Here is a 27749-nt window from a genome sequence, read left to right on the forward strand (position 1 = left end):
CCTTCCCATTATCTATCTACCCTTGCCCTTTGATTCAATGTGCTCTATAGGATGGGGGGGGCAGCACCAGGGCCTTTGCTCTGCTAGTTCTGATCTTTATTTTGATGTTCCCCAATGCATTAGTGCTTTGGTCAATTATGTCAAGGAGATGACACCCTAAAGGGGTCCTTTAACTCGGGGACATCTGGCCAGGTCCCCTTCAGTCATACCATGCAGTTCGTGCCTGAATCACGAGCAGGAAGTGACAGATGCTGACATGCTTAGGATGCCATCTCAACCTAAGCTACATCATAGGGGAAACAAGATGGTCACTGAACAGTGAGTGGTTCATGGTTAGCAGGGAGGTCAGGGTCATGCCAAAGCAGCACAAACATGACTCAACTAGGGCCAATGGAAATAGGGCTCCGTGTCTTTGGCACTGTACCTGGAAGAAAGCTGCATTCAACAAGGAGGCTGCACCTTGGCAGCATTTGTTCATAAGGGATTTGCAGACTGGCTATCCTACCCGTGTCTCATTACTGTCCTTATTGTGCAGGATAAGGGAAGAGAAAATGAAACGATTGAAAGAAGATCAGGAGGAGCGGCTCCAGAGAGCCCTGGCCAGGGCCCAGGCGACGGTCAAGAAAAAGGTAGGAAGGAGCGAACTGCTCCTTGGATGGAAGGTCACTCTTGGAGGGTGAGGGGAGGGCATGAACAGACAGATAGACCAGATGCAGCATTTCAGAAGAGGCCAAGAACGGCATCATCCTTTATAGGTAAAACCGGGCATCTTTTTTCCACTTCTTGGCTGTGATGCCCTGGAACATGGGTCTTGTTTCCATCACACTTTAGTCACCATCAGATCCACAGCTCCAATCCCCCCACTCCTTCCAGGGGTCTCTGAAGGGGTCCTTTAGGGTCCCTGCAGGAGACGAACTCTGGGAAACCCAGACACTGAGAACCTGGTCCCCACAGGGATGTCCTCTGCATTTCTGGCAGATGAGAGGGGGTGCTGCCTATCTACCTGGCACTCATTCCCTCCCTGATGCTCACCTGAGCTATGTGAAAGTCTCCCTCTCCTGTACCTGCATGGTGAACCACTAGTGACCTGGGGGAAGGAATTCCTCACAATTACAATCTCATAGAGGTGCTCAGTTTGACCAAGGCCCCTGACCACAAGGACTGGCCAACTGACCCCTTAAGACTCATGCTTCAGGATAGAATTTTTCTGCAGGTGGGAGCAGTTTGGTGGGTCCTGGGGTCTCGTTTCCATCTGGCTGCACCAGGGTTGCCACAAATGCCACCCTTGCTTTTCCTCTACAGACCGGCAGGAAGCTCATGTACCGCTCGGAGCCTGTGCTGGCCAAGTCCAGGAACCAGGACACAGGCAGTGTCTACGACAAGGAAAAAGAAGAGTTGCTCTTCTTCTTCACCTAGCCTGTGCACGTGTAGACCCGTGGAGTTGGATGAGCGCTTTTAAGAGATGTAAACAATCGAAGCAAACAGACTGCCCTGGTTTACTTGTATGATTTAGAGCCGCTCTGACCCCCCACTCCTTCCCCTTTTCCCTGGTGTCCCTGGACACATATTCTTTCTGTGTTTGTATTTAAACTAAAAATAAAAGTCCATGCTTCTTTTGGTAGTGCAAGGAAGTCCCTTGAAAGAAGCTGAGATTCTCTGATAAGTCTGGGGGTCCTTCCTTCCTCCTCTGTAATAAAAGCAACCTTTCCTAAGCGTTCTGTGAAAGCAGCAGGGAGAGAATTGAGGCCACACCTCAGCTCCAACTCTACAAGGAGGGGAAGGCACCGGAGGAAGTCAGTGAATGGGAAAGTTCTCCCCAATTCCGAGCAGATACATTTTCAGCCCCCAAGAGTCACAGTCTCTTATACGAAATCACAGAAAACTGCAAAAGCAAGACCATTAAAAAAAAAGCTTTATTAATTCATCTGCATTGGGGTCATGTCCATTGCCAGCAATGAACTTCAAAGCCAAGAAAAATCAATCAGACCCCTCATCAGTAGATGTCCCATGTTAGTGACACAGAGACAGCCTCAAGGCCCCTGGAAGGGGGTCTCCCGAAAAGGGTGGGCAGGGACCAGGCCAAGCCCTGACCGTGCTGACGATGGCTGGTGGCCAGAGAGGCGACGTGCAGTGCCACGAGGAGAGGAGGTGGATGGGAGGGCGACGGCCCCACCTGGAACTGGCTCAGAGCGGGTTTTGGGGAGTGCCGACAGCAGGGCAGACGAGGAGCTGCAGTGATTTGCTGGAATTGCTCCAGAGCACAAGTCAACAAATTCAAGAAATGCAGAGTTGGAAAAATCTGGATTCCTTTCAGGTCCAAGAAACAAAACAGCATCTTTACACAAGCATAGACTTCCAAAGGCACAAGAAAAAAAAAGCATTTCTCAACGACCCTGTGTGAATTTCATAACTGTAAATAACAAATAAATATGTGCAAGGTTCTAAACGCATGTCCTTTTGTATGACATGGCTTCCTTTGTAAAAAATACTATTTATACATATTATACAAAGCACGTCTTTAGACCTCACAAGAAAGGTACACAAGCCATACCATTAAGTCCTATACATAATTTTATAGGCATTCAGGATACACTTTAGAAACCATTGTCAAGTGACCAACAAATAAATGTAAATACCCAAATGCAAAATTGATTTTACTTTAAACTCTAGGGCCCTAATGTCATACAAGGTATAAAAACCAGTATGGCTAGAAGCCCACTGCAATGTACACGCCATCGCACTGAAAGGATGTCCCGTGGCTGGAAGCCCTCATGTCCTTACCCACTAGGGCTGAGGGGGCACTGTCAGAATGAGTGATGGGGCCAGAGCCTGCCCTGTGGAGGGAGCACTCAGAGACAGAAATCCTAGGTCCCTGACACCATGAGACTGGAGCTCATCCATTGACTGCCTCAAGGCCTCATGGGCTGCCTCACACTACGGCAGAATGGACACCATGTTGAATGTGAATGGACAGAGGGCTGGACTTGGAATCAGGAAGACGTGGGTTCAAATGCTTCTGGGACCCCCTATGAGCCTCTCCCAGTTCTACTCCTACATAGTTCAAGTACTTGGAACACGACTGTCTCAAGGACCTTCAGAAAGGTCAACAGGTGCTCATTGAATGGAATGCCTCAAAAATGACTGATCTGAGACCTGGACTTTGTCTCCACTCTTATCAGGTGATGATCCTCCATGTTTGACAGATGGGTTTCAGGGAGGCCCTGGCAGGCCAGCCACTCCAATGTGGCTCTTGTGAATGAGGTGTCTCTCAAGGACAAGGCTGACATCAGGGCACCTTCTTCCCTTCTTGGCTAAGTGCCCAGAGACTGTCAGATGGTTAGTCTTGCATTTACTGAATGACTTAAATCTCTGCCTCTTCCCAAGAGTTGTCCTTTTTTAATGCAACATATGATTTGTGATTCAAGTTGGACAATAGAAAGGCAGATTCACAAACCAAAGTGGTCGAAGTTACTGGATCTAAGTGCTGGCTTTTATCATAGCCCTTCAATAATTTGCAAGGCAGCTTCATACAACCCAACCCAAGGGACCTTTTTCCTAACAATCCAAGCAGAAGGCAAATAATATCAATTGATACATCAAGAGTCCTCAGAAGAAACTGTGTGGAACCATAAAACAAGATGCATTAGATCCAAGTTTTTCACATTTTCTTTAAAAATTAAATTAAGCTCTGGAAACATCTTTTCCATTTTCCATAGCATGATTGCACTCTTTGCATCCCTCCCCACCCCTAAGCAATAGTTAACAGTCTCATTCTAGGTCCTGTAAGTTTATTGTGCTTCCTGTGAACTGTGAGTTATCAGAACCAGCATCATCCTCAGTTGAAGTATGTGGCTCCTATGAAACCAAAACAGAGAGCAGAATTAAGACATATTGGGATTTCCTAAAGAATGTTCAACTCGGGGGGGCAGCTAGGTGGCATAATGGATAAAGAACCGGCCCTGGAGTCAGGAGTACCTGGGTTCAAATCCACTCTCAGACACTTACTAATTACCTAGCTGTATGGCTTTGGGCAAGCCACTTAACGCCGTTTGCCTTGCAAAAAAAAAAAAAAAACAACCCCCCCCCCCCCCAAGTTCAACTCGAATGGAAATGGGAACATCCCTTGCTCAGGCAGCTATATAACAATTAACCACTCTCAGCAACTCTCAGGTCTCAAAGAGTTAACTTAGGATAGCCTTTCTTTTGTTTTTACTGCTAAAATTGAAATGAAATTTTGGAGTTAAATATCTATTTGGATTTTTTAAATGTGGGAAAATAAGCATTTGTTAGAACCTGGGTTAAGCTATACTTTATTTATCTACATACTCATAATTCATTCTGAATTTTCTGTTCCCACTCCAGTCAATAACTTGGGCAAATTAATCTCTCTCCTTTGTTAAAAATGGTCATTGCTGGTCAATTCAACTTTCTACTTTAGAGGGAGAATGTGAAAACTGCATTGAACAATTGTACTGCCATTTGTAAAAAAAAAAAAAAATGAAAATATCTCTAACATTTAAAATTCTTTGTAGTTATACTACAAGAAATAGAACTCAATTTTCTCTACTGGAATGCAACAGTGATTGCCATAAGATACAAAGAAGCTAAGAAAATAAGCAAGATCTTTTTATCTTTCGAAAAAATCAAAGGTTCATTGCTATCAGACATTCTAATTTTAATTAAAAGCTAATGCTGGACACAGTGGTAAATAGTTTTTGGCAATAAGAAAAAGTTCTAAAAAATCATACCTGAAGTATATGTACTGGTAAATCCACAGTAAGTTGAGAATGTGATGTGGAAGACTGGGAGCTGAGCTGAAATGGTGAGTCTCCATCGCCAGGGGGATCATCCTGGGGAAGCAGCAATTAAAAGAAAAGCTTCAAAATTTCAGACATTTCATCATTATAACAATTTCTTTTCCATCTTTCCATATACAACTATTGGTAACACTACCCAACAATAAGTCAGAAAATGCCATTCACTTCACAGATGGCTCCTAATGCATCCTTCTCTTGGGACTCCCCTATTTTTCTGACTGTACCCTCAGTCTGCCTGCAGGACAGATGACTCCAACACTATCCAGGTCACTGCTCTGCCAAGGGGACAGGACCAGACACCTAGTTATAACAGAGGGGAGGGGCAACAGTTATTAGGAGAAAAGGAAGTTAGTTCCTGTTCCTTGAACTCCTAACATCTCTGTATTCTAGTCTAGAATGTACTCAGTCCTCATTTAGACTTCCCAGAATACTTAATTTCCAAGGTTCAACTTAGTGACCACTTCTTCTAGGAACCTTCCCAGACTCCTCTTGCCTAACTAGCTGTTCACACATTTCCTCCCCAAGTTATCCTGTTTCCCATAGAGAATGTAAGTTCTTTGAAGGCACTGGCTCTTTCTCTGGCTTTTTATCTGTGGTACCCAGCAAAGTGACCTGAGTCTGAGTGCTTCAAAATCTGGTGAAATACAGCACAAGGGAAAAATGTCTAAGGTACAAGATTCTTCTGCTGGCTCTACATTATTCTCAATCTGGAACAATTTCTACTGTATCATCAACAATAAAAAAAAAAAAGGAGAAATCTGGAAAGATTAAAGACTTCTGCTCAACACAGTGATCAACCAAGATTCCAGATGATCCATGATGACATGTGTTTGTAAATCTGCAACAGACATATTTTTGGACATGGACTAGAATACCAAAATTTGTTTTGTTTTAAAATATTTACTTGTAAGAAAGGGTTTTCATTTTTTCAGTTGAAAGGACAGAGAAGAAACAAATGCTTAACTGGAAAAAACAAAATTTAGTTTTAACTTTTACTCAATTCTTATACTAATCCTTCCTGACTTCTCTCTACTAATCCACTTTAAAAATCTTTGAATAAACTCATTATTCCCACTGCCATCACTCCTCCCTGCATTTACTTTATCCATGGCCCCCACACACTTTTATTTTGATGCTCTGGAAGATCTAGATCTTCCTACCAATGTACCCTCTCCTCCAAACCTATCCAAATCTTGTCCATTTTCCTCAATCTAAGCAGTGAACCAGAGGAATCCTTTCTTCTTCTTAAGACCTTGGGGGCACCAATGTATCTCAAGTTTATGGGTCCATAAGTTGTCTCATTATACTTTTTCTGTCTTGCAAACAAATCATCACTGATAATATGCTTCAAACTGCTTAACTCCATCATGTTTCTTTTCATTGTTTTTTAGGTTGTTATTTTAGTTCTGAAACTGATGTTCCATGATTCAAGGTCATACAGCAACGACAGACAAGAATCTGATTGTTGAAAGAGAAACAGGCTTTTGCAGAAAAAAAGCCATTTGAAATTACAGGACACAACTGAACTTCCTAAGTGTAATCCAGTCTGACTACTTCTTCCTCCTTAATTAAAGGCCTTGCCTATTTCCATTTAATACTTGCCTAAGTGTAGTAGGCAAACTGATGGAGTAATTCAATGAACTGCTTCAACAAGTAGTTGCCATAATCAACTCTTTTGAATTGACTTAGGGATTTGATAAAACGAGTAGTTTTAGCAAAACTAGTTGTGACCTGTGAAAAGCAGCATTTGAAAAACATCATTTTCACTGAAGAATCCTTCCATCATTAATACTGCTGTCCTCAAACTCCTGCATCTCTCAGGACTGCCTTCTTTTTTGTCCTCTATCCTTGTCTCTCTAGGTCAAGGCAAGGTCCTGGTGACTGCCCTAGCCAACCCTTGGATAGTGCTTTAAGCTTTACCAAACATTTTACATACATCTCCCAAGTTATGAACAAGCATGGAGAAGAGATGATATGGAGTATTATTAACCAGAGGCTGACTTGGGAAAGGTTAAATCACTGCCTAGCCACACTGCTAGCAGTCACTGGGGATGTGACTGAAGCTGAGATCCCTCCCCAGTGGGGAGTCCTTGCATGGGCAGTCTGTGCACAGAAGTTTGCATGTCCTGTCTCTTAGGAGGCAAGGAGACAGGCTGAGTGTTGGGCTTCTAAGTCCAAAGCTCCACCTTTCTGCTACCTCATCCTCCCTGCTCATGGTTGGCATGTGAGCTAGGGCTGAAAAGGAGAGCAGGAGCATCAAGGAATGACAGACTAGTGAACTGACAGTCAGTTTGACAGTTTCTTTTTATGTAAAAATTGTCTAGTTGAAGATTCTTTCACTTTTCTTCATCCTATCACTGTGGAATTTCCTCCATTTTGGGAGACTGGAAAGCAATCTGGAATGGTGTCCAGAGAGTATAAAACTCTGTACCCCCTTTGACCACTCTAAAATCTGTTTCCCAAGGTGATCAAGGGAAAAAGAAAAGAACTTATATGCTCTAAAATATTCATAACAGCTCTTTTTGTAGTGGCAAAGAACTAGAAAGTGAGGGATTCCCATTAACTGGTGAATGGCTAAACAAGTTGTGATATATGATTATGATAGAATACCACTATACTATAAAAGGTGACGAGCAGGTTTTATTTTAGGAAAAACATGTAAAGACTTGTGTGATATAAAAGTGAAATGAAAAGAACCAAGAGAACATAGTATACAGTAACATTTATATTATTCAAAGAATAATTGTGAACAACCAAGTCATTCTGAGTATTATACTCGAACTACAAAGGACTTATGAAGGAAATACCATCTGCCTTCCTAGAAAGAATACAAGGATGCACAGTAGGGTTTTCTGTATATTTATAAGTCTTTGTCAAATGGTGGCCTTCTCTAGTACAGAATGAGAAGGAAAGGAGGGAGGGAGTTCAGAACTTAAAACATAACCAAAACTAAATGCTTTTTTTTTTAAGAAAAAAAGTGGAGAACCATCTCTAGTTGGTCAAACCTCACTAAAGATTATTTTATCACTAAAATGATAGAAGGAACTCTTATTCTAAACTCTGAATCTAACTACCAACATAACGGAAATTATAAGAATTTAAGAGGGGTGAGAGGGACATGTGACCATTCCTGCATAGTTTGCATATGTGGCCCTGAGCAAATCATTTAATCTATTTACCTCAATTTTCTCCTGTGAAAAAAATGAAGATAGTAATACCACTTACCCCAAACGGCTGTTTTCAAGATCAAATGGGATAAAATTTGTAAAGCACTTAGCACAATGCCTATAAATGTTAGCAAAGTGATCCACAACAGACAGACAGATAAAAGCCAGAAATAGTCTGACCTGCTTCCTAGATGGCTGGCCTGGAGAGGGGAGGCCTCAAAGCAGGGCTCACAACATCCAGGTTTAACCACAGAACATCGGAGGTTTTGGAAGGAGACCCCCCCACCCCGCCACCCTTTGGATAGCACCTCTTGGAAAATTTCTTGGCCCCAGGCATCTGCTCAGCAGAATGAAGAGGCATGGGTGGGCTGCAATCTGCTCTGGGGGAGCAAGGACCCAGAGGAGATCCAGAAGCAGAAATTTTTTATTATACGATATTGGTGCCAATTTATTGTTTCCAGATACTATCTCCATTTGACCTAAATTTCAGATCACCCACAAATGTCTGGGGCTCATTTTTCTTGTAACCATACACTCTTACCTGCAATAACTGAATCTGAACAAACTGAGCTCCAGTGGCTGGATCTCGTACTGTTAAACCTCCATTTGGTACTACAATATTCCCACAGAGTCGACTGTTATGACTTGTGGAGAAATTAGTGGGACTCACTTTCCCACCTTTTAACTTCCTTTGAGTAGATCCTGATGACCCTGAAACAAAGTAGATAAACCGATACATTTAGTATGCTAAATTTATTTAGTATGAACAGATTTTTCTTAAATCAGTTTGCTCCCTTTCTAGAGTCAGAAGAGAAATATTTCAGGATACCTTCTCCTAAACTTTAAGATTCCCCCCAAAAGCAATTTAGGTGCCTAAGAAGAAACCTCCAAAGGTTTAATTAGCTTGACTTTTTTTTACTAACCATAGCAAAATGAAAGATTTCCTGCCATCTCTAATCCTTGAATAATTTCAGTGATTTCATCAGTGTAGGATGCAACAAAGGAGACAGATCCCAATCCCTCCATGATGGTGAAGTTGGGTAAAGTTCTGTGGCCAAGACACTCTGCCAGCAGTCAAGCTACTGGTGAGGATGTTCTCTCAATCTCATGGGTTTGCACCCAAGTCTTCCCAGCCTGGACTATGTCAGAGGCTGTGCTGCTGCCACAGCCTTTAAGAGCCCACAGTCAGATCCACCCCCTCATCCCATGCCTTGAGGTGGTACTTGAGTAGGAATTTATGCTGCCTATGATATGTGTAAAAACTCAGGAGGCTAAAGATGATTAAAATGTAGAGTTATCAGACTGACTGAGCATTTGGTTTTTTCATTCACTGTTTCAAACATTTTATCAGAAGAGAAAATGATTACAAGACATAGATCCATACTGTTGGCAACAGATTATCCTACTATTAAGCCCAGCACTGCCAATTTAATTAAAAAGTCATCATATGAGGAAAAATCAATTTTTTGGTTACTTATTTTTGGAGGGGGTGGTCTAACTCTCTAAGATTTCATTTTGTATGGGTAAATTCCAGTAAAGAAATTCCTTCCACAAGCCTGACAATCAATTTCAACTGAGTTTTACAGAGTTGCTTGAGGCAACTGTTAAATTACATGGCTGGGTTCCACCCTGCATCAGAGGTAGGACCAGAACCCAAATCTTTCTGACTCTGAAGCCAGCCCTTGATACTACAGCTTGATGCCACTGATATTTAAGCAACACAAAAAGTAGGAAAAAACTGAACTTAAAAGCATGATTCTTTGGAAGTGATGAGGATTTGCAGTAATGCTCGATGGCAAGGACAAGAAATAACCTTTCTATTATCCTTGGGACTATCAACCAGCCTCTAGGGAACTCGGTGTCCTCCCCCCAAAGTTATACATAACCTTTAAGGTCTTTTCCAGTTCTAAATTCTAAAAACTTATTAAGCAATGCAGCCCACCTCCTCACAGAGCAGAGATAGATGGATTCAGGGTACAGAATGGAATGTGATCAAGCTGGGTATTTGTCTTGCTTAACTATGCAAATCTAACACAAAGGTTTTCTATTTTGCCCCAGGTGGAAGGGAAGGATAGGAGAAAGAAAAAATAGATTTAGTGAATAAAAACCTTTTAAAGTTTTAACTAAGTACAGTGCTATGTGAATGTTATTTCTTAAAAGCACCAGCAGATGGCAGTATGAGACCGCTTCAGTGGGCGCCACTTTGGTTTCCCATTTGGTCCAGTAACACTTAGCTCATTTCCAGTCTGAAGGAGCTCAAATCACCCTGGTGGTCAGGATGGGTTACAGTAAAGTGGCCAAGAGCAGGCCTGAAATCAGGCTCCAGCCTCATGGCTGGGGACCAATCAGGATGGTCCTTACCTCTCCAAGGCAATGAAGACTAGATAGGAGCCCCAGCTGAGTGAGTCTCACCTCCTTCCTCAGGATGTCATTAGGGTTGAGCTCTTCTCAAGTGAGGGACAAACCCCACCATCTTTCACCTCAATGCACTCTACTATCCCATCATTTGCACACTGAACTTTTGACCAATATAATGCCACACAGGGCCCGAGAGGAATGCTCCCCAAGCCCCTCCAGCTTCCCCATGCTTTGCAAGGGGTAGCATGTTGTGTTTTCAGTGGCCCCAGTCTCTAATTCATCTGAAAACACAAAGACAGGAATGTCTCCCCTCACCCTGATGTTTAGGAATGCCAGGACCCCTGGCTGCTGCCCTAGAGAGAGATCTGTAGCCTGCCCACAGCCAGCCTGGGCCCTTTATGATTGGTCTGGGAAATGTACAATCCCCAGAGCAGGAAAGTCTTTCAACTATTTAAACCTTGCTAAGCTCTTCATCATTCCCATAGGTCATTGGGTTTGGAGAAAGCAACAGCCACATAATTAATGCGCTTCTAACTCATAAATAATGGTGAAGATTGAAAAAGCACTGAACTCGTGATTGAAAGGCAAGAACCACAAATGTGCTCATGGTGATAGGCTTCAAGGAAGAACCCTCAAAGGGGGGGTTTTAAAAGGATAACTAACCACACGAGGTTTTTACCTTACACTCTAACTTTAGAACCTGATACCCATATGTCAAAGGTGACTCCCTTGGGTGTTCTTGGGTGCCCAAGCCAGCTCTGGCCAGAATGTGGAGACGAAGAAAGTAGGAGCATGGTAGTGGTGATGGCAATGTGGTGATGTGCTAGTGGTGTTGGTATTGTGGCTGTAGTATTGGTGTGATGATGCTGTGGTGTTGGTGGTATGGTAGTGGTTGTGCTGTGGTGTTGATGTTGGTGTGGTGGTAGTGGTGATGGTAGCAGGAGCACCTGGAGCAGGAATGGAAGCAGTAGCAGCAGGCCCAGGGGTCAGGTCCAAGGAGACCTGTGAGGTCCACCACAGGCAGAGCACTGAGGGAGAAGAGGAAAAAAGCCAAGGGAGGAAGTGGGGAAGGCACATGCACTCTTGGAGGCAAAACAGAGAGCAGGGAGCTCCAGGTTACTCGAGAAGCTCCTGTGCCTTCCTGTGACTTTTAAAGTGATGTCCTTCAGGGCAAGCACTTTTCTTCTCTCTGAACCTCAGTTTCCTCATCTGTAAAACAGGGATATGAATTTAATGGGTGCAAATGCCTAAAAGTGTCTACGTGTGAGATCCCCCAGTGAGGTCTTAGAGGAGCACACAGTGAGAAGCAAAGAGAGGGCTGAGCTGAGCCTCTCAGGTCCCTCCAGGACAGGAAGGGCTAGAACTTCCAAGCTCGGTTCTTTTCAGAGCTCTTCCCTTGAGACATCAGATTGGCCCTGGGTGAGGGGGCTGAATTTATGGAAACAAGTCACAAGAGGCAACCTAGCAGGTGGACACCATAAGTCTCTACTTCATCCATGACGTGAAGAAGACCCTAGCTCCCCACCCTTTAGCCCCCCAGGCTCCCTCCTCCCCAGCTCCCCTTAATAGTTCCCCTGTAGAGAAGGGTCCCACTCTGGCTACTAAGTGCTGTGGCTCCTTTTATAGATGAGGAAATGTAGGCAAACAGGGCTAAGTGACTTGCACAGGGTCACACAACTGGTAGGGCAGGGGCCAAGCAGGGGCCAGACAGGAGCCAGCTGGCTCAAGGCTGTTGCTCCCGCCTTAGAGGAGTCATCACTAAGCCCCGGGTTCTATAGAAATGTCAAAGGTGAGATTCACCCTCAACTTTTCAGGGAAATGCCAGACACTTAATGCTAAACTTTGAAATACTGTTACGGTCCTTTCTAGATTTTGCTATAATATTATGTATGATGATCCAAGACTCTTGATAGTCAACCAAACAGGGTCAAATGTATTTTAAAAGTCATTTTTCCCCCCTGAAATAAAGACAGGCTCTCTTAGGGCAAAGGCCATGCAATGTCTTGCCTCTGCAGGCATACTTGATGTCGTGCCTCTTTACCACAAGGGGGTTAGGAACTCCAGCTCCTACCCTTGGTCTGGGGGAGTCCCCTGCTCCAAAACTGAGCTTTGAAAGCCAAAGTATGCAGAGCTGGGGGGGGGGGGGAGCAGACAGCACTTCCTGTTTTCAGCTGCTCTGATGGCACTGCCAAGGCACCAAGGATTCTGAGCCTTAACACCCAGTCCACCAGGCCTGGAGAGGGGCAAGGGCTAGAGTCAGGCTACTTCAACGGGCTGTTTTAGCTTCTTTTACAAAGAACTCTAGAATTTACCCACTAGCAAGTGAAAAGCAGTAACCAGAGGCACATTCAATGCCTGCCTAGGTCAAACCAGAACTGGAAGGGGGGCCAAAGATCCCCTCCGTCCACCTCTGCTCTGCCTCCCTTGCACAGAGGAGACTGGAAAGCTGATCCCGCTGGTCACTGACAAATGGCTCCTTAAGTTCTTGGGGGGGCCTCTGGGGGCCGGTTCCTCAAACCCACCAGCAGCAGGTGTGGCTCCAGTTACGAGAGGCCCCGCTACAAGACTAGCAAGCTCCCAAGGATTTCCCGGATGTTCCAGCAGCCCTTTGGCTGCTTGGCCCTCCTCAGCCTCCCTGCCTCCTGCTTCATAAAACTGGGGATTTTCTAATTCAATTTAAATACCAGGTACCCACTTTATGCAATAATCACACAATCTCTGCCTTCAATATATCTACAAGTTTGTAGCAAATGAAACAAAGTGGGTTTGTTAAACTATACCCCTAAACAAATCCATTTTTTAAAAACAGAAAACTAAAGTTCTTCCATCCCAACAAAAACAAAACACCTCCCAGATTTCTTTAAACCTGGATGAACACTGAACATTTTTTACAGCTTCTGAACCAGACCCAACCTAACCTACCACTGTTCTCTGAACTGCCCCCTTTCCAACAGAAGGACTGAAGAGCAGGACCAGGCTTCCTTTCCTCCCCAGCTCCCCGAAGCTTCAGTGTGGGACACATACATGCATTAAGTCCCCTCGATCCCAATCTTTCTCCTCCATTCCACAAACAGGATCTGGGCCTGCACTTCCTGGAGCTGAGAGTATGGACAATGCTCCAGCTCCTGAGATGTACACAGACCCAAGGAGCACCTCTCCCACAAAAATCTTTTATACAACATGGTGGCAATGTAGGAAAGGAAACGTTCCAATTCAAGGATATGCTTTTAAAAATGAATTACAAACTTACTGAACAGAAACATTAGAGATTTGTCTGTCTTTCAGGAGGATGTTTCCTCCTCCCAAGGGATTCACAACAAAGTCCCTTTGAATACTGAGCTTCACTGGTGATGTGATTTATCCCCAACTTTTCAGACAAATGAAATGAATCTACATTGAACTCTGAAGATGTTCAGCATGTTGCAAATTTTGAAAACGACATTTTAACATAATATAGACTCTAGACAGACATCAAAAGCAGATATAACTATTTTTAAAGCCATTTTTACTCCAAATAGATCAATGCAAAATGACGCATCATTCACCAAGAGAAGACTTTAGTCTAAGTCCCATTGTACCCCACTTTTACGAGAAAGGTGACCCCACGTGGGCATGGGAGCCACGCCCTTCTCACCTGTGCTGCTTCCAGGCCCTTTCTCTTTTTTTTTCTTGACTAGCTGAATGGCTCGATAATCAGTTCTTGCTGAACCCCCACTTTCCTGAGACCAAAGAAAAGTTTGTGAGTCACTCGATCTAAACAACAAAGGAATGAAAAAAAGCAAGGGTAGCAAAGCATAAGTTATGGAACTTTAAATAAAACATTCCAATCTTTTTTACCAAAAAAAATAATACCAGGATTCCAAACAAAAGCCCCAAATCTCACATTTGCACTTAAAGAACCCAAATTCCACATCCAACCATTTTTGCATATAAATGAGGCCACAGAACACCCCAATTAACCAGGTCTATCAGGGAAAGAGGGATCTACACATACATGGATTTACCCCCTTTAAATGGGATGGATGCTTGATTTTAGTAGTTAAAGAGATCGTCCAGGTGGGAAAGCTCCCTCTTATCAAAGCACAAACCAGGTTACTTATGAGGCCAAGACTTGTCCAGCTGATGGCCAAGCTGAGCTCAAGGGGAGACCTGACCCCAAGTCCTTCCTGGCATAAGAATCTAAGCTACAGAACCACCCTAGTGTCTGCCTAGAGAGAGCCCTGCCGACCCTTAAAGTGTTGTCTCTGGGAATCTCTGGACTTGACTGGTCTGGGCTGGAGAACAAGAAGCCAGGTCAGAATATCTGCCCCAAATGAAAATGACCTGTAGGCTCTACAGCGGTTACTGCTCCCCAGGCTCCCAGCCCAACTCCCCTACCCCCCTTCTTGGCTGATTCAAACTCATCTGCTCTGAGTCAGGAACCCAAATGACAAAGCTTGTCAGAAATGTTTGAAAATATAAGTGAACAGGAGGAAAATGGGAAGAGATCTGCTGTCAGTGAAGAGAGCATCACTGGACAGTCTGTTGGCTATTACTGTTGTGGTTGTTGCATATTGTTAGCTAATCTTTTACAACAGATCTACTAGTCCTTGGGTGACTTCTGGATCAGAAAAGTCTCACTGAATTACTCTATTAATTAAAGGACATGGCAAAGAAATGAAAATTCCTGGTTGCATTTCTCCACTCTCTTCACTGGACAATATGGGTTAAAGCTGGAAGAGATCTGAGACAGCACCTAGACCAATCCTTCATTTGAGGCAGCAGAAAAACTGCAACACATCAACAAGTGCCTCGGCTCCCATCACCCAGATACCAGTGGTGGCCAGTCTCACTCTCCTAACAGAAGCTGAAAGTAAAGCCAGATGGATAGCAAATAGGAGGCACGTTCGGCTTGACTCCATGACCGTGGAAGGGGAACCTTGGGACGAGGGTGGTCAGCCCCGAAGCAGCCAGTGCACGTGCCCAGGACCTTAGTTTCCTTCCCCAGCCAGTTGGAGGAGGGCTGGGGAGAATGGGAAGCGGACTCAGCATGACTGTCAGACTCTCAGTCTACAACTACCAAAGTGAACAAGACATGTCTACTCTTCCCAATTCAGATTGTTAGGATATTGAACTCCAAATTCTCAGCTTTGAGGCTTGTCTGAAGTCACACTGCAGTCCAGTATTCTGCAAAGCCCCAAGTGCTACGTAAATGGACACTCTCTGGTTAGCTATCATTATTACAACAACCTAGAGCTCCTGACTCCCAGTTTGAGGCTCTTTCCAGTAGATCATGTGCTTAGAGAAACCAACAAAGATCAAATTTAAGCCAAAAAGCATCCTCAAATTTGGACTGAGCAAAGGGTAGGCCATCAATGACTACCTACCAGAAAGGTGGTCCCAGGCCCTGGGTTCAGGTCCACATCCTTCTGAGCACTGTAGCTCACTGTTGGGTTGGAGAAGACAAACTGAGTCACGACTTTGTTTCCCTCCTGCTGCCCGACAATGTCTGAGCCGGGCAGTAAGTCCTGCTCGGTTTTGGGGGGCGTCAGGAGGCCAGGAACGTTGCTCCCGGTGAGGCTGCTGGATGGGGTCAGTGCCGCTGGCTCGATTGTCAAATTATTGCTAGATGTCAGAGCTGGAAGATCTTGACCAGAGTTTTTCACAGACAGAGACGCCAAAGACCCCAGCGCTTCTGCATTGACAGTCTGGACATCATCCAAATTTAAAGTGCTTTGTTGTAAAACCGTGGCAGTTGTACCCAGCAATAGCGAGCTATCAAGGCTGTGAGGCATGTCACTGCTGGCCACCAGGATCAAGGGGTCCACTGCCTGCCCCAAGGAGCCACCATGGTTATTAACCGAAAGGTTCCCCCCGAGAGTCGAGCTCACCGAAGCCACATCTATTGTCAGAATTCCAGAGTTGACTAAGGCCATGTCTGTGGTGATGGCAGAGCTGTTACCAGACACGTTGGAGAAGAGAGACACGAGGTCGATATTGCTAAGCTCGCTCGGGGCTGGGCTGGTCAGTTCACTGCTGGGGGTGAGAAAACTCGTCGCTTCCAGCTGGCTCAGAAGGTCTAAAAAGCAATGAAATGGCCCCAGGATTATTCCAAGACAGACAGTTATCCTAATGAAATTAAAATAATTTATATATCATAGAAACCACCTGAAATTCATTACAGTTAATTCTTGAGATATATACACACACACCTTTTATAGCAGTGAGTCATAGCTAACATTTATACAGGGTTTTAAGGTTTGGAAAACACTTTGACTTAAATTGTATGTCTGAGGAACATGCCTAAATGCTCCATCATCCCTATCTAGACCATGCTCTCCTCTGTTCCCCTTTTCCTGTGTTTACTCCTTCTGTACCTGTTCTTCACCCACATCAAGATCTCTGGGCCCTCTTCCCCTTTTCTCCTCAGTATTTCCTCACATTTCGCTTCTGTCCCTCTATGATCTCAACCCCAAAGTTGGGTCACTGCAACCCTACCCAGGCCTCTGCTCATGAATCCTTTGCTCCTCTGTCCCATCCCCACACTTCTCGTGCCAAGCCTCCATCCTGGATTACTCCCACTACCCCCATCTCTCTGACCTTACTCAAGAGTCACTAATGGAAGTTCCACAACTGTGTGGCCTGGACATATTAACAGGCCATATTGTCCAACTTCAAGCAAGCCCTCCATGCAGCAGTCATCCTTCTACTCCCCTGATGACTGCCCTGGCTCATTCTCTAAAGAAGTTATTCCAAACCTTTACTCCTTTACATTCTCCCTCCCCCAACCCCCAGTTGAAAAGGCAGAGAAAACATTCAATATGAACTTCCTTTCCTCCCCTTCTCTTCATCATTTCTTACTCTTTACTCTTTCCCACCAGTCCCTGAAAATTCATGTCCTTGCCAAAGCCAACCTTTCTAGGGGTTCATCTGATCCTCTCCCCACTGAATGTTCTCCAAGAATATTCATTCTTGGTCAACTTCCCCCCTCTAATTTTCAGGATTACATTAGCTACTGTTTTCTTCTCAATTGCTTTCAAACATTCCAAGGTCACCCCTCTCCTTAAAAAATTCACTTTTCCAACCTCTCAAACTATCATCTTCTATTAATTTTCCTTTCTCAAACTTCTTACCAGTCTACATGCACAGTCTCTAATTCCTCTCCTCAACCTTATATCATTTGACATTTAGACCTCAACATTCCATAGAAACTGCTCTATTCAAAGCTGCCCAATCTGAAGGTCTTTCCTGCTGTATTTGACAGTACTGACCACCCTTTACTACTGAATGTTCTCTCCTCCTAGAGGGTTGTTTTGGTTTTGTATTTTAAAAACTCACTTTCTCCAGGTTTACCTTCTATCTGTCAGACCATTCCTTTTCTATTTCCTTTGCTGACTCGGGAGAAAATTGATTGATTTTATCATTTTCTTACTTTGATCGATGTGAATAATTGATTTTGTCCAGGAACTGCTTACATCATCTTTGTCTCTTTGGAGTTCAGGTGGCTTGTAAAGCGTTAAATTAAAAAATCCTGTCCTGAGTCTAGGGTCCAGCCTTCTTTGAATATTTAGGTCCAGGTTTGGATGCCACAGTTGGACAATTCTGTTCCTGCAGATTTAACTTTTTTGACTTAAAAATCACTGATGATTCATAGACAACTCAGTTCACTAAATGGCAAAGATCTTGATCATGATTTTTTTCTTGCTTTATGCTATCTGCATGGCGTATATTTCAATATCCAAGTCATACAGAGAAAAATATGGCAATAGAATAAAATAAAGGACTTTGAAAGGAATGCCCTGGACATTCTACTGACATCTTCCATTCAAGCAGACAGAGATCCAGGAATCACTATTCTTTCAAGTCAATTAATAAAGTTTGAACAGTTCCCTTCTTATCCACAAACATGTCACTGGAAAGGGGCAGCAACTCTGAAGCCTGACTAGGACCCTGGCAAACCACTGAAACCTCTCACTGCCCCAGGTTAAGTTTTACCGGGAGTCCTCTGGTCAGTAGTACCCCACACCAATACCCATGTCCAGTTTTCCATTCACTTTGCCAGATGCCTTTCTACTGAGACATTAATATTACAGTATTTTACTAACAAATCATAATTAATTTGTGAGCCATCATTTTCCTTATATTTCTGCTAAAAACCAACTCTTGAAAACGGTCAGTCATTCTCCAAAGGGCATGGCTGAAGTGATGAGATTGCTCTGAGCTCCTTAACTAGTTTGCGTAGAAGACCATCCTGCTGGGACAACCAACTCTTGAAAACGGTCAGTCATTCTCCAAAGGGCATGGCTGAAGTGATGAGATTGCTCTGAGCTCCTTAACTAGCTTGCGTAGAAGACCATCCTGCTGGGACACCCATCTGAGCACACCAGCTCCTCTTGGCCCATCTTAAAGGCCCATGAATAACTGGAGACTCGCCCTGTTACCACCTTTTGAAGCAGCTAAACACTTTGGATCTCAATGAGGTGTCATGACTGCACCCACACAAGATGGGTTGCCAGGACTCTCATCTGACACCCCTCCTCAGGCTGCACCTGGACAGTAACTGGCCCACTGCCTCAATCTAAGAGAAGAGTTCAGAATCCTGGCATAAAAGCACTGGTCTGACCCAAGGCAATCAAGAGAGCTGAAAGTTAAGGCAGGCCCTTCCCAAGGGGTCAGAATCAAAAGTCTTTTGGCCATTACTGGAGACAATTCTTATGTGCAGCCACAGACCTATCAAAGAAGCCACCAACCGGAGAGTCTTTAATCCAGGGCTTGGCCCACAGAAGGCATTTAATAAATGCTTATTCTCTTCCCCTACTAGTTCTGAGTGGCTGAGATCAGCCGGTGATAAAAATGCACTAAAACCTACAATGTGTTTCTGTTTTAATCAGGAATGAAAAAACCCTGAGGAAAGAAAATTTTCCCATCTAGATAACCTTCCCTATCTTCCAGTCACTGGAAGAAAGCAGGTTATGACTTCTGTATAAAAAATTGAAACCTCAATTGACATAACCAATATTTACAATAAAGCAGAGTTGAGCTAAGTCAGACAGCTGACTGTTTCTAATAAGTGCCAATTGCTGATAGCAACTTTCTCTGTATCCACTGACTTGTGTATTTCAGAATAAGCAGGAATTGTTTTCTCTGAATTTTACTTCATATGCTTCAGATTCTAAGGACAGTGGCCATCCTTGTCCCCAACCCCATCATCTCCACCCCAGAAAATATAAAATTTGAGTAAGTGACCACTTAATTATTTGTAACTGGCCCACAAAATGATTTTATCTAGTGGGTAAGGAACTTGGCTAGTCCTCCCTTTCAGATTTCTAAGGAGCCTGCTGCCATCCTGGCTTGTCCACCTCCCTCCACCCTTTCTCTAGGACTCCCTGAGCGCCACTTTACCCGGTCCACACTGGCCTGGGCAGTTCAGGCTTCTCCACAGCTCCAAAGTTTTAAGCCCAAGGCCTCTTACCTGAACTGAAGTTATGCTGCTTGGCCATGTGCGACTTCATGCTGTGCTTGGAGGTGAACAGCTTGTTACAGCTGGATACGGGGCAGCGGCTCCTCAGGGCATCTACATCCTGCAGGTGCTTCTTCGAGTGGATGTACAGACTGCTCCGTGCAGAGAACCGGGCGCAACAACCTGGACAAGAGAGAAGGGGCTGCTGTAAGGGAGACAGCAATACCTGCAGCTTCTGGAAATCACCATCTGGGGGGGTGGGTAACAGAACACTCATGGCTAACCCCCACCCCCACCACTTCCCCCAGTGGGTGGGTGCCACTGAGACCAGAGGCTCCAGTCTGGCCCACTGTCTCCCATAGCTGCTATATTGAAGCTTTCCTTTCCAATTCCAGTTTCGTAATCAAATCATAAGAGTCAATGAGGCTTTCTTCCCCTTCCTCCACCACCCCCTTCTCTGGAGGATCTCCTCCTGATGGAGAGCCAACTCTCAGAGGGCACGACTCTCCATTATGGTGGGATAGACCTCTTAGAACAGTGCTTGACACATACTAAGTGTTGGTTTGGTCTTTCCCTCAAGCATACATAAGAGAGGATGCTAATCATTCACTGGAAGAGGGCAGGAAAGGTTCCAAAGGGGAGTTGGCTTTGAAGAACAACCAGGGTTTGCGGGGGAACTAAAGAAGTTGCGGAGGTCTTTCCACGATGAACTGAGGAATCTATCATTTGTTATGGAAATCGATCCAGAGCCGGCTCTTCAGTGGCCATCCAAGTCAGTTCCTGTTGCCCTAAAGTCCTTCAAGATCTGACTCTGGTTTCCTGTTCCAGACTTCCACCTCTGGAAGGATCCCTCCTTGTGTCTGGGTGCCCATGGGCCATCTTTGTCAGCCTGATGCCCCCTCTTCCCTCAGTACTCTTCAAAACTCAGCTCTAGGTCCACATCCTACCCAAAGCCTAACTCTCCCCGCTCCACCTGCCACACCAAATTCCTAAATCTAGGTGCCCCCCCCCTTCCCCAATTCTGTGGTGGTACTAGTGGCTTCATTTTGGTCTTGGGAGTCCCCAGGCCTAGCAGAGTCCCCGCAGTGGAGAGGATGAGGTGCTTTTATCAGCACTTGATGAACTGAAGAGGTGAAATGTTTTGCTCACTCTTTGATGGAAAGGTACAAAAAAAGGAGAGAAATTCATAAAACTAAAATGACCTTTTAAAGCAAAGGACTGCTTGAGAATTAAAAGTATTATTAACTGTTCAAGTCTCATGCAGGGCTCAGACTAGAAAAAATAAAAAGTGAGTCCTACCTTCTACTGGACACTCAAAGGGCTTTGTGCCCAAGTGGGTCACGCTGTGGCCTTTCAAATGCTCAGCTCTGGTAAATGATTTACCGCAGCCTTCTACTGGACATGTAAACCTCCGGTCATCTTCATGTTTCCTACCCAAAAGAAGTATTGGAGACAAGACTGATTTGACTAAGTGAGTCCCAGATCTTGCCCTGAGCAATTCAATTTGATAATGACATATTTCTTTTTAACAAATTAGTCACCTTCAAAATTTTAACAATCACATGTTTTGGCCAATGTCATTGCAGGAAGGGAGGGAAAAGAAGAGAAATTAAAGGCTTGTTGGGGCAGCTAGGTGGCACAGTGGACAGAGCACTGGCCCTGGAGTCAGTAGGACCTGAAATCAAATCCAGTCTCAGATACTTAATAATTGCCTAGCTGTGTGACCTTGAGCAAGTCACTCAAACCCCACTACCTTAAATAAATAAAAACTTAAAAAAAAAAGAAAATAAATAAATGCTCGTTAATTGAAAAAATAAATGTCATTCCCACATTAGTTTACCTAAGTAGGCCTAAGATTCAGCTGCAATCCAACTAGAAACTTTGGCCTAATTAATCAAGCCAGTTTTGCAAATGAGTCTCTTTAGGACAGTAGGCAGGGCTTAAATCCAAAAGTAGGTGAGTGGCTACTTCTCATACCGGTTCTCTGCAATCTTTTCATAGTTTTAAAAAGATGAATATTGGTCAAGAACCCCACTCTGTAAGTGGCCAGCTACAGAGATCCAAGTCTTATGGCCTGATGGGAAATCTTTGCCCATCAAATGCATCAGCCCTTCACAAAGTTCTAGACATATTTTGAAGCATCAGAATTACCTTTTATGCCGCAGAAGCTTAGACATGCTGGTGAAGGACCAGCCACAACCGTCCGAATCACAGATGAAAGGCCTTTCACCTGAAAAGAGTCATCAGCTAGAGTTACAGATGGTTGCTCCCCAATCCGCCAACAGGTCCCCACTTGCACAACCCAGCCCAGTGAGAGCTCTGAAGACGACAAACCTGTATGACTCCTCAGATGGATCTTGAGGCGACAGGCTTTATCATACTGCTTGTTGCATCCCGGAAAAGAGCAGGAAAACAGCTCCTGTTCTCTGAAGTGGGCTCGATTATGGGAAAATAAAGCACTTACTGTGATAAATGTCTTCTCACAACCTAAACAGAAAAAGAAGCAACGCTGATTAATAACATCTGCCAGCTCAGCCTCCATACACAAGGGTCAAAATCTACATCTCAGACCCCTACCCCCAAACCTTATTTATTTCCATTCACCTGTAATATGGATACTGACTAGGAAAGCAAGAGCTCTGGGCTCAAGCCTAAACTCAGCCATTAATTAGTGTGGGATGCTGGGAAAGTCATCTCCCTCTACTTTTAAGTGATCTATAAAATGGAGCTGAACAAAGGGTGATGGCAAGCAGTAGGTAGAAACACCTCAAGTCTCACAACAGAAAGGTCTGTCCATTTTACAAATGGTAAATGAGGTAAATGAGGCAGAAAAGTCAGATCACCTCAGCCCCCGGAGACTCACAACCATTAATGTCCAACTGTGACCCTCCCCCCAGCAAAGAAGGGGAAAACTTCTTTGGGATGTTAAGGAATCAGTCACTATCCTAAGTAATGGAGCAGAGGAGCAGGGGATAAAAATTTCAACCCTAGAGGTAGCTACAATAATGTTGATTTTTGAAATATATAGAACACTAATAAATGGAAACTACAAGAATAATAGACTTGTAACCCTCAAAAATGTGAATGTTGGGTTAGCAGAATAACCCAGTTCACTTTAGCAATCAAATGGCAATATCTATTCCTTAAGAAAATGGATTGAAAATAAAAGTACACATGAAAACAATGTAAAGACTAGCAAATTGCCTTCTGTGGGGGGTGGGGGGAGGGAAGTAAGATTAGGGAAAAAACTATAAAACTCAAAATAAATAAAATCTTAAAAAAACAATAAAGAAACAAACAAATAAATAAAAGTATGAAGAAAAATACTAAGTCAGAGATGGTATAAATTCTCCAGGGATCATATAACAGTTGCTCAAATTATGTTTCTCTAGAAGAATTCACAAATTTTGAGTGATCAGAGTCAAGATTTAAATACCCCAAACACTTAATGTTTGGATCTGTGTAAAATTACAAATGAGTTCTAAATGTAGTCATCTGCTCATTGTACTATAGTTTTTGGAGGGAGTCAAATAATCCTAGAGCTATTGGGGTCTGTAAAGTCTGTTAAGGATAGCTGTTGCTTGGGTCCCTGGGAGGCTGGGTTAACTTTGACGAGAGGAAGGATGATGTCCTGGACCAAATACTGACTGGCCTGGCAATAATTGAGAAAACTGGTTCACCTCTTACAAGCTGTGTAACCATGGAGAACTCATGAACTTGAAGATGAGACTAGAATGTGTACTTCCTGGGGGTATCATTTCAAACGACCAATCAATCCTTTGAGGACTTTGTAGGATTGGTTTTTTGGCATAATTTGGGTTTGGAGGGCAACTCTGGCCACCTTTCCACTCATGGTGGAAATCACTGGACCCAAGAATTCAATTGGAGAATATGGAGGAGCCAACAAACATATGCCTCACGTGAATAATATCGTCCCATATGAAAGATTTTAGAGGGGGAAAGAAGCTTGCAGGCCTCGTTTTACAGGAAGGTAAGGGACTTAATAGACTGGGGATTAGAATACAGGTTCTGATTCTAAGTTTAGATTCTTTCCACAATGCTCACTCTCTCATGGGATAGGTAATATGGACTGGACATGTAATTTTAGATTCTGTCTTGGCAGCACCTTCTCTACCTTGGTCCTAAATTATGCATGCAATGTGGGCCAGGGGGGACCCAGAGTCCTTCCCTGCTCCTGGACTCCTGCTATGGCCTTGCTCTGATGCCTCTGATGGTGGATTATAAGGAGACACATGCACAGACCTTTCCCCACTGCTTGGAAGGAGCTCTCTCCAGAGACTCTGGGACAAGAAATGACCGTCTAAGGCTGTGAGGAGCTAAGAAGGTAAACGCCTCCTCCTCAGACTCCAAGTCCAATGTGCAATGCATATATATATATATATATATATATATATATATATGTATATATATATATATATGTATATATATATGTATTATGGGTCTGATATACAATTTAGTATAATAAGAACAAACCACACCCTCTCTCAAGTCCTCCAGTGCCAACACTCCCTGGCAAACCTAATTGAGAAAACCCAGCTCTCTGCACTTTAGAAATGGCCTCCCCTATACCAGATTAGGTGAGAAGGGAGTTTCCAGTTTTTGTTCTTCTAAGCATTCCGTGGGGATAGGATGGGGGCGGGGGGGGGGGGTGTAGAAAGGACAAGTGATAAATTAATATAAAAAGTTTTAAAAGGAAAAAAATTCTAAGGACCCCCAATGCTTTCACAGAGAATGTAAATCTATTGTAGGAGCTCCCCTAACACTTCAAAAGGCCACATTATTTTTTTTTTGTGCAAATGTTCCTTGTCAGCTTCTCAGAAAAGCTGATCTTGTAAACCCCTTCCCAGAGTCTGTAGGAATACTTGATTTAACCGTAGGTAAAGGATAATTGCCAAATGCTATTCAGGAAAGGGAGGAATTGGGGGTGGCCAGGTGGTGCGGCGCAGTGGATAGAGCACCGGCCCAGGGGTCAAATCCAACCTCAGACACTTAATGATGCCCTAGCTGTGTGGCCTTGGGCAGGCCACTTAGCCTCAAGCAAAAACCTAAAGAAAAAAAGAAAGAAGTGGGAAGGGTCCCAACCATCTCTAGCATCAAGTCCCCAAATCAATGCTAAGTTTTCCTGAGATGTCTTGGAGGTGAAAAGTCGTTCTGCACTGCTGGGGGCATTTCCCAACGCCAGGGTGTGTGGGGTTAAAATCCCATCAGGCTTCCACAGAGACCCCCCAGCGCCCCCAACTCTGACCCCGCCCTGAAGCTGACTGCCAAGTGCTCGCTGGGGGAGGGGAGCCCCAAGACTCGCAGCACCCCACTAGAGTGGGGGGGATAGGAATGAGAAGGCCTCGGGGGGTCGGCGGCCCCGGGGTCACCTCGGGGGGGTCACCTCGGGGGTCAGTGGCCCCGGGGTCACCTCGGGGGGTCACCTCGGGGGTCAGTGGCCCCGGGGTCACCTCGGGGGGGTCACCTCGGGGGTCAGTGGCCCCGGGGTCACCTCGGGCGGTCACCTCGGGGGGTCACCTCGGGGGCGGGTCACCTCGGGGGGTCACCTCGGGGGTCGGCGGCCCCGGGGTCACCTCGGGGGGGTCACCTCGGGGGTCAGTGGCCCCGGGGTCACCTCGGGGGGGGTCACCTCGGGGGTCAGTGGCCCCGGGGTCACCTCGGGGGGGTCACCTCGGGGGGGTCACCTCGGGGGTCAGTGGCCCCGGGGTCACCTCGGGGGGCACCTCGGGGGGCACCTCGGGGGCGGGGCGGGGCGGGGCGGCTGGTTACCCGGGAACTCGCACTTGTAGGGCCTCTCGGGCTCGAAGTGGCAGCGCTGGTGCGCCGCCAGCTTGGCGTGCGTGGGGAAGCGCTCGGCGCAGACCTCGCACTTGAACGTGTTCTCCTGCTCGTGGCCCTTCATGTGCGCCTTGAGGTTGTAGACCGTGGTGAACCTCTTGGCGCAGCCGCCCGCCGGGCAGCTGAAGGGCCGCAGCTTGTCGTGCGACTGCAGGTGGCGCTTGAGCTTGTAGGAGGTGGTGAAGGCCCAGCCGCAGCCGTCCAGGGGGCAGCGGAAGGGGCGCGGGGCCCGCGCGGCGCCGTGCGACAGCAGGTGCAGCCGCAGCTGGTGCTTCTTGGGGAAGGTCTGCGCGCAGCCGGGCTCGGGGCAGCGCAGCAGCAGCAGCACGCCCGGCCCGGCCGGGGCGGGGGGCGGCGGGCCGGGCGGCGGCGGCGGCGGCGGCGGCGGGCCGGGGGGCGGCGGGCCGGGGGGCGGCGGGCCGGGCGGCGCCGCCAGCGTCAGCAGGCCGTTCTCGATGCGCACCAGCAGGTTCTGGCTGCCCGGCGGCGCGGCGGCGGCGGGCGGCTGCCCGCGGGGCTCCCGGGGCCGGGCCCCGGCCTCCGCGGCCCCCCGCCCCACGTTCACCAGCAGCAGGAAGGAGTCGGCCTCGGGCGGCGGCGGCGGCGGGGGCTGCGGGGCGGCGGCCGGGCCGGCGGCGGCGGCGGCGGCGGCGGCGGCTTCTCGTCCGCGGGCGGCGGGCTCGGGGCGGCGGCCTGGCCGGGCCCGGGCGGCTTGTCCCTCCGCGGCGGCGGCCCGCCATCTTCGGGGCCCCGGAGCAGCAGGCGGCGCCGCGCGGGGGCCGAGGCGGCCGGAGGCCCGGGCGCTGCGCAGGCCCGGGAGGCCGCGGGCGGCGGCGGCGGCGGCGGCGGCCGGGCGCAGGCGGCGCCGCCATGTTGGGCGCCGCGCGGGGTCCGGGCCGCGAGCAGCCCCTGGATTTCCATCTTGGTGCCCCTGTAGCGGCGGCGGAAGCGGGAGCCGCCGAGCAGGCGCGGCCCCGCCCCGCGCGCGCCCGCGCCGCGCGCCCCCGAGCCCGCCGGCAAAACCCGGAGCGGAGCCGCGGAGCGGGGCGGGGCGGGGCGCGGGAAGGGAAGGGGCGGGGCGCCGAAGCGGGGGCGTAGGGGAGTGCCGCGGCCCCCGGAGGCGGCCCGGGCTGCGGCCTGACACGCGGACCGGCGGGTCAACACCGCGGGGGGCCCCAGGTCACAGATGGGGGGGGGATTGAAAGCCGGGGCGGGGTCCAGGCCGGCTCCTTTGTGGAAAGTGTGTACAATGATGGCCGCGACTCCCGCGGGACCTGAGTGCCACTGCTCCCAATACGCGGCCTGCCCTGCCCTGCCCTGCCCTGCTAATGCAAGCACTGGCATCCCAGTCTCACAAAGGCGGGGCTCAGAGCGCTTGACTGAGGGTCGCCCAGCTAGTTGATGGCAGAGCCTCGGCTCTCCTTGGGATCAGAGCTAGATTTCTCCAGCGATTATTCCTCTGTCGCATCACTCTGCACTCCAAATGCCTATATCCACAAAGTTAAACCAGACAAGGGAGAAGAAGAGACTTCATTTTCTACACACATACACACATACTTATCTACAGAAATATTTACAACCTCATTCGTCCCCCCTCCTCCTCCTGCTATATTTTTGTGTTTTGTTTTTTTTTACATTACAAATATTTGCAGATTACTTCCATTTCGTGAGAGGTCTTATCACAAAAGCATTTAAAAATAATAATAGTGACCTTGACTGAAAGCTCATTCAGCATTTCACCTCTGTTATAACTCCACACACATACAGTTCTCTATTTTTTAATTTTCAGAAATCTGTTTTTTTCTCTCTCCCATCCTCTCCATTGGCAAAGGAGAAAAAAATCTTTTAACAAACATGCATAGTTATGCAAAATTATTTCTCCAATTTCCCCAAAACATGTCTTAAACCTATGACCTCTATAATGACTACCAAGTTTCAGCAACTTCTGTCTTCTAGAATCATATGTGATCATTGCATTGATTATAGCTGACAGGTCTCAAAGTTGGGTGTTTTTTTTTTTAAGATATGGTATATAAATTGGTTCTGCTTTCATTCTTCAGTTTGTAAAAGTGTTTGGAATTGTTCATTTTTGTAATATTCCTTTCCATA

General features: G+C 46.3%; 2 protein-coding genes across 3 annotated transcripts in view; one reads left to right on the forward strand and one right to left on the reverse strand.

Annotated features, from left to right (window-relative positions):
* Nucleotides 1-2776, forward strand: part of CFAP100 (cilia and flagella associated protein 100) — a 47225-nt gene extending 44449 nt beyond the window's left edge. For both annotated transcript variants that reach the window (XM_074198456.1, XM_074198457.1), the window contains exons 15-16: nt 536-629; nt 1303-2776. In XM_074198456.1, the coding sequence (XP_074054557.1) occupies nt 536-629; nt 1303-1416 (208 nt within the window). In that variant the 3' untranslated portion in view covers nt 1417-2776. The remainder of the gene's footprint in view (nt 1-535; nt 630-1302) is intronic.
* ZXDC (ZXD family zinc finger C) lies at nt 154-26561 on the reverse strand. Its single transcript, XM_074198455.1, has 11 exons — nt 26305-26561; nt 25572-26239; nt 22116-22268; nt 21933-22011; nt 21081-21211; nt 19794-19964; nt 15709-16400; nt 13977-14061; nt 8526-8695; nt 4749-4850; nt 154-3855 (listed from the first exon to the last, which is right to left on the reverse strand). The coding sequence occupies exons 1-11, from the start codon at nt 26559-26561 to the stop codon at nt 3769-3771; spliced, it is 2595 nt and encodes an 864-aa protein (XP_074054556.1). The 3' UTR covers nt 154-3768.
* Between the last annotated feature and the right edge of the window lie 1188 nt (nt 26562-27749).

Source organism: Macrotis lagotis, chromosome 8 (genome assembly GCF_037893015.1).
Source record: "Macrotis lagotis isolate mMagLag1 chromosome 8, bilby.v1.9.chrom.fasta, whole genome shotgun sequence".
In the NCBI taxonomy this organism is placed as follows: Eukaryota; Metazoa; Chordata; class Mammalia; order Peramelemorphia; family Peramelidae; genus Macrotis; species Macrotis lagotis.

Excerpts from the sequence above, each read along its gene's own strand:
- ZXDC (XM_074198455.1), bottom strand. The coding sequence starts at position 26,561 with ATGGAAATCCAGGGGCTGCTCGCGGCCCGGACCCCGCGCGGCGCCCAA. Across the intron at positions 22,269-25,571 it reads CTACAAGTGCGAGTTCCCGG|GTTGTGAGAAGACATTTATC; the intron begins GTAACCAGCCGC and ends TTTTCTGTTTAG. Across the intron at positions 14,062-15,708 it reads GGCCTGGGACCACCTTTCTG|GAAAGTGGGGGTTCAGCAAG; the intron begins GTAGGTAGTCAT and ends CTTTGGTCTCAG.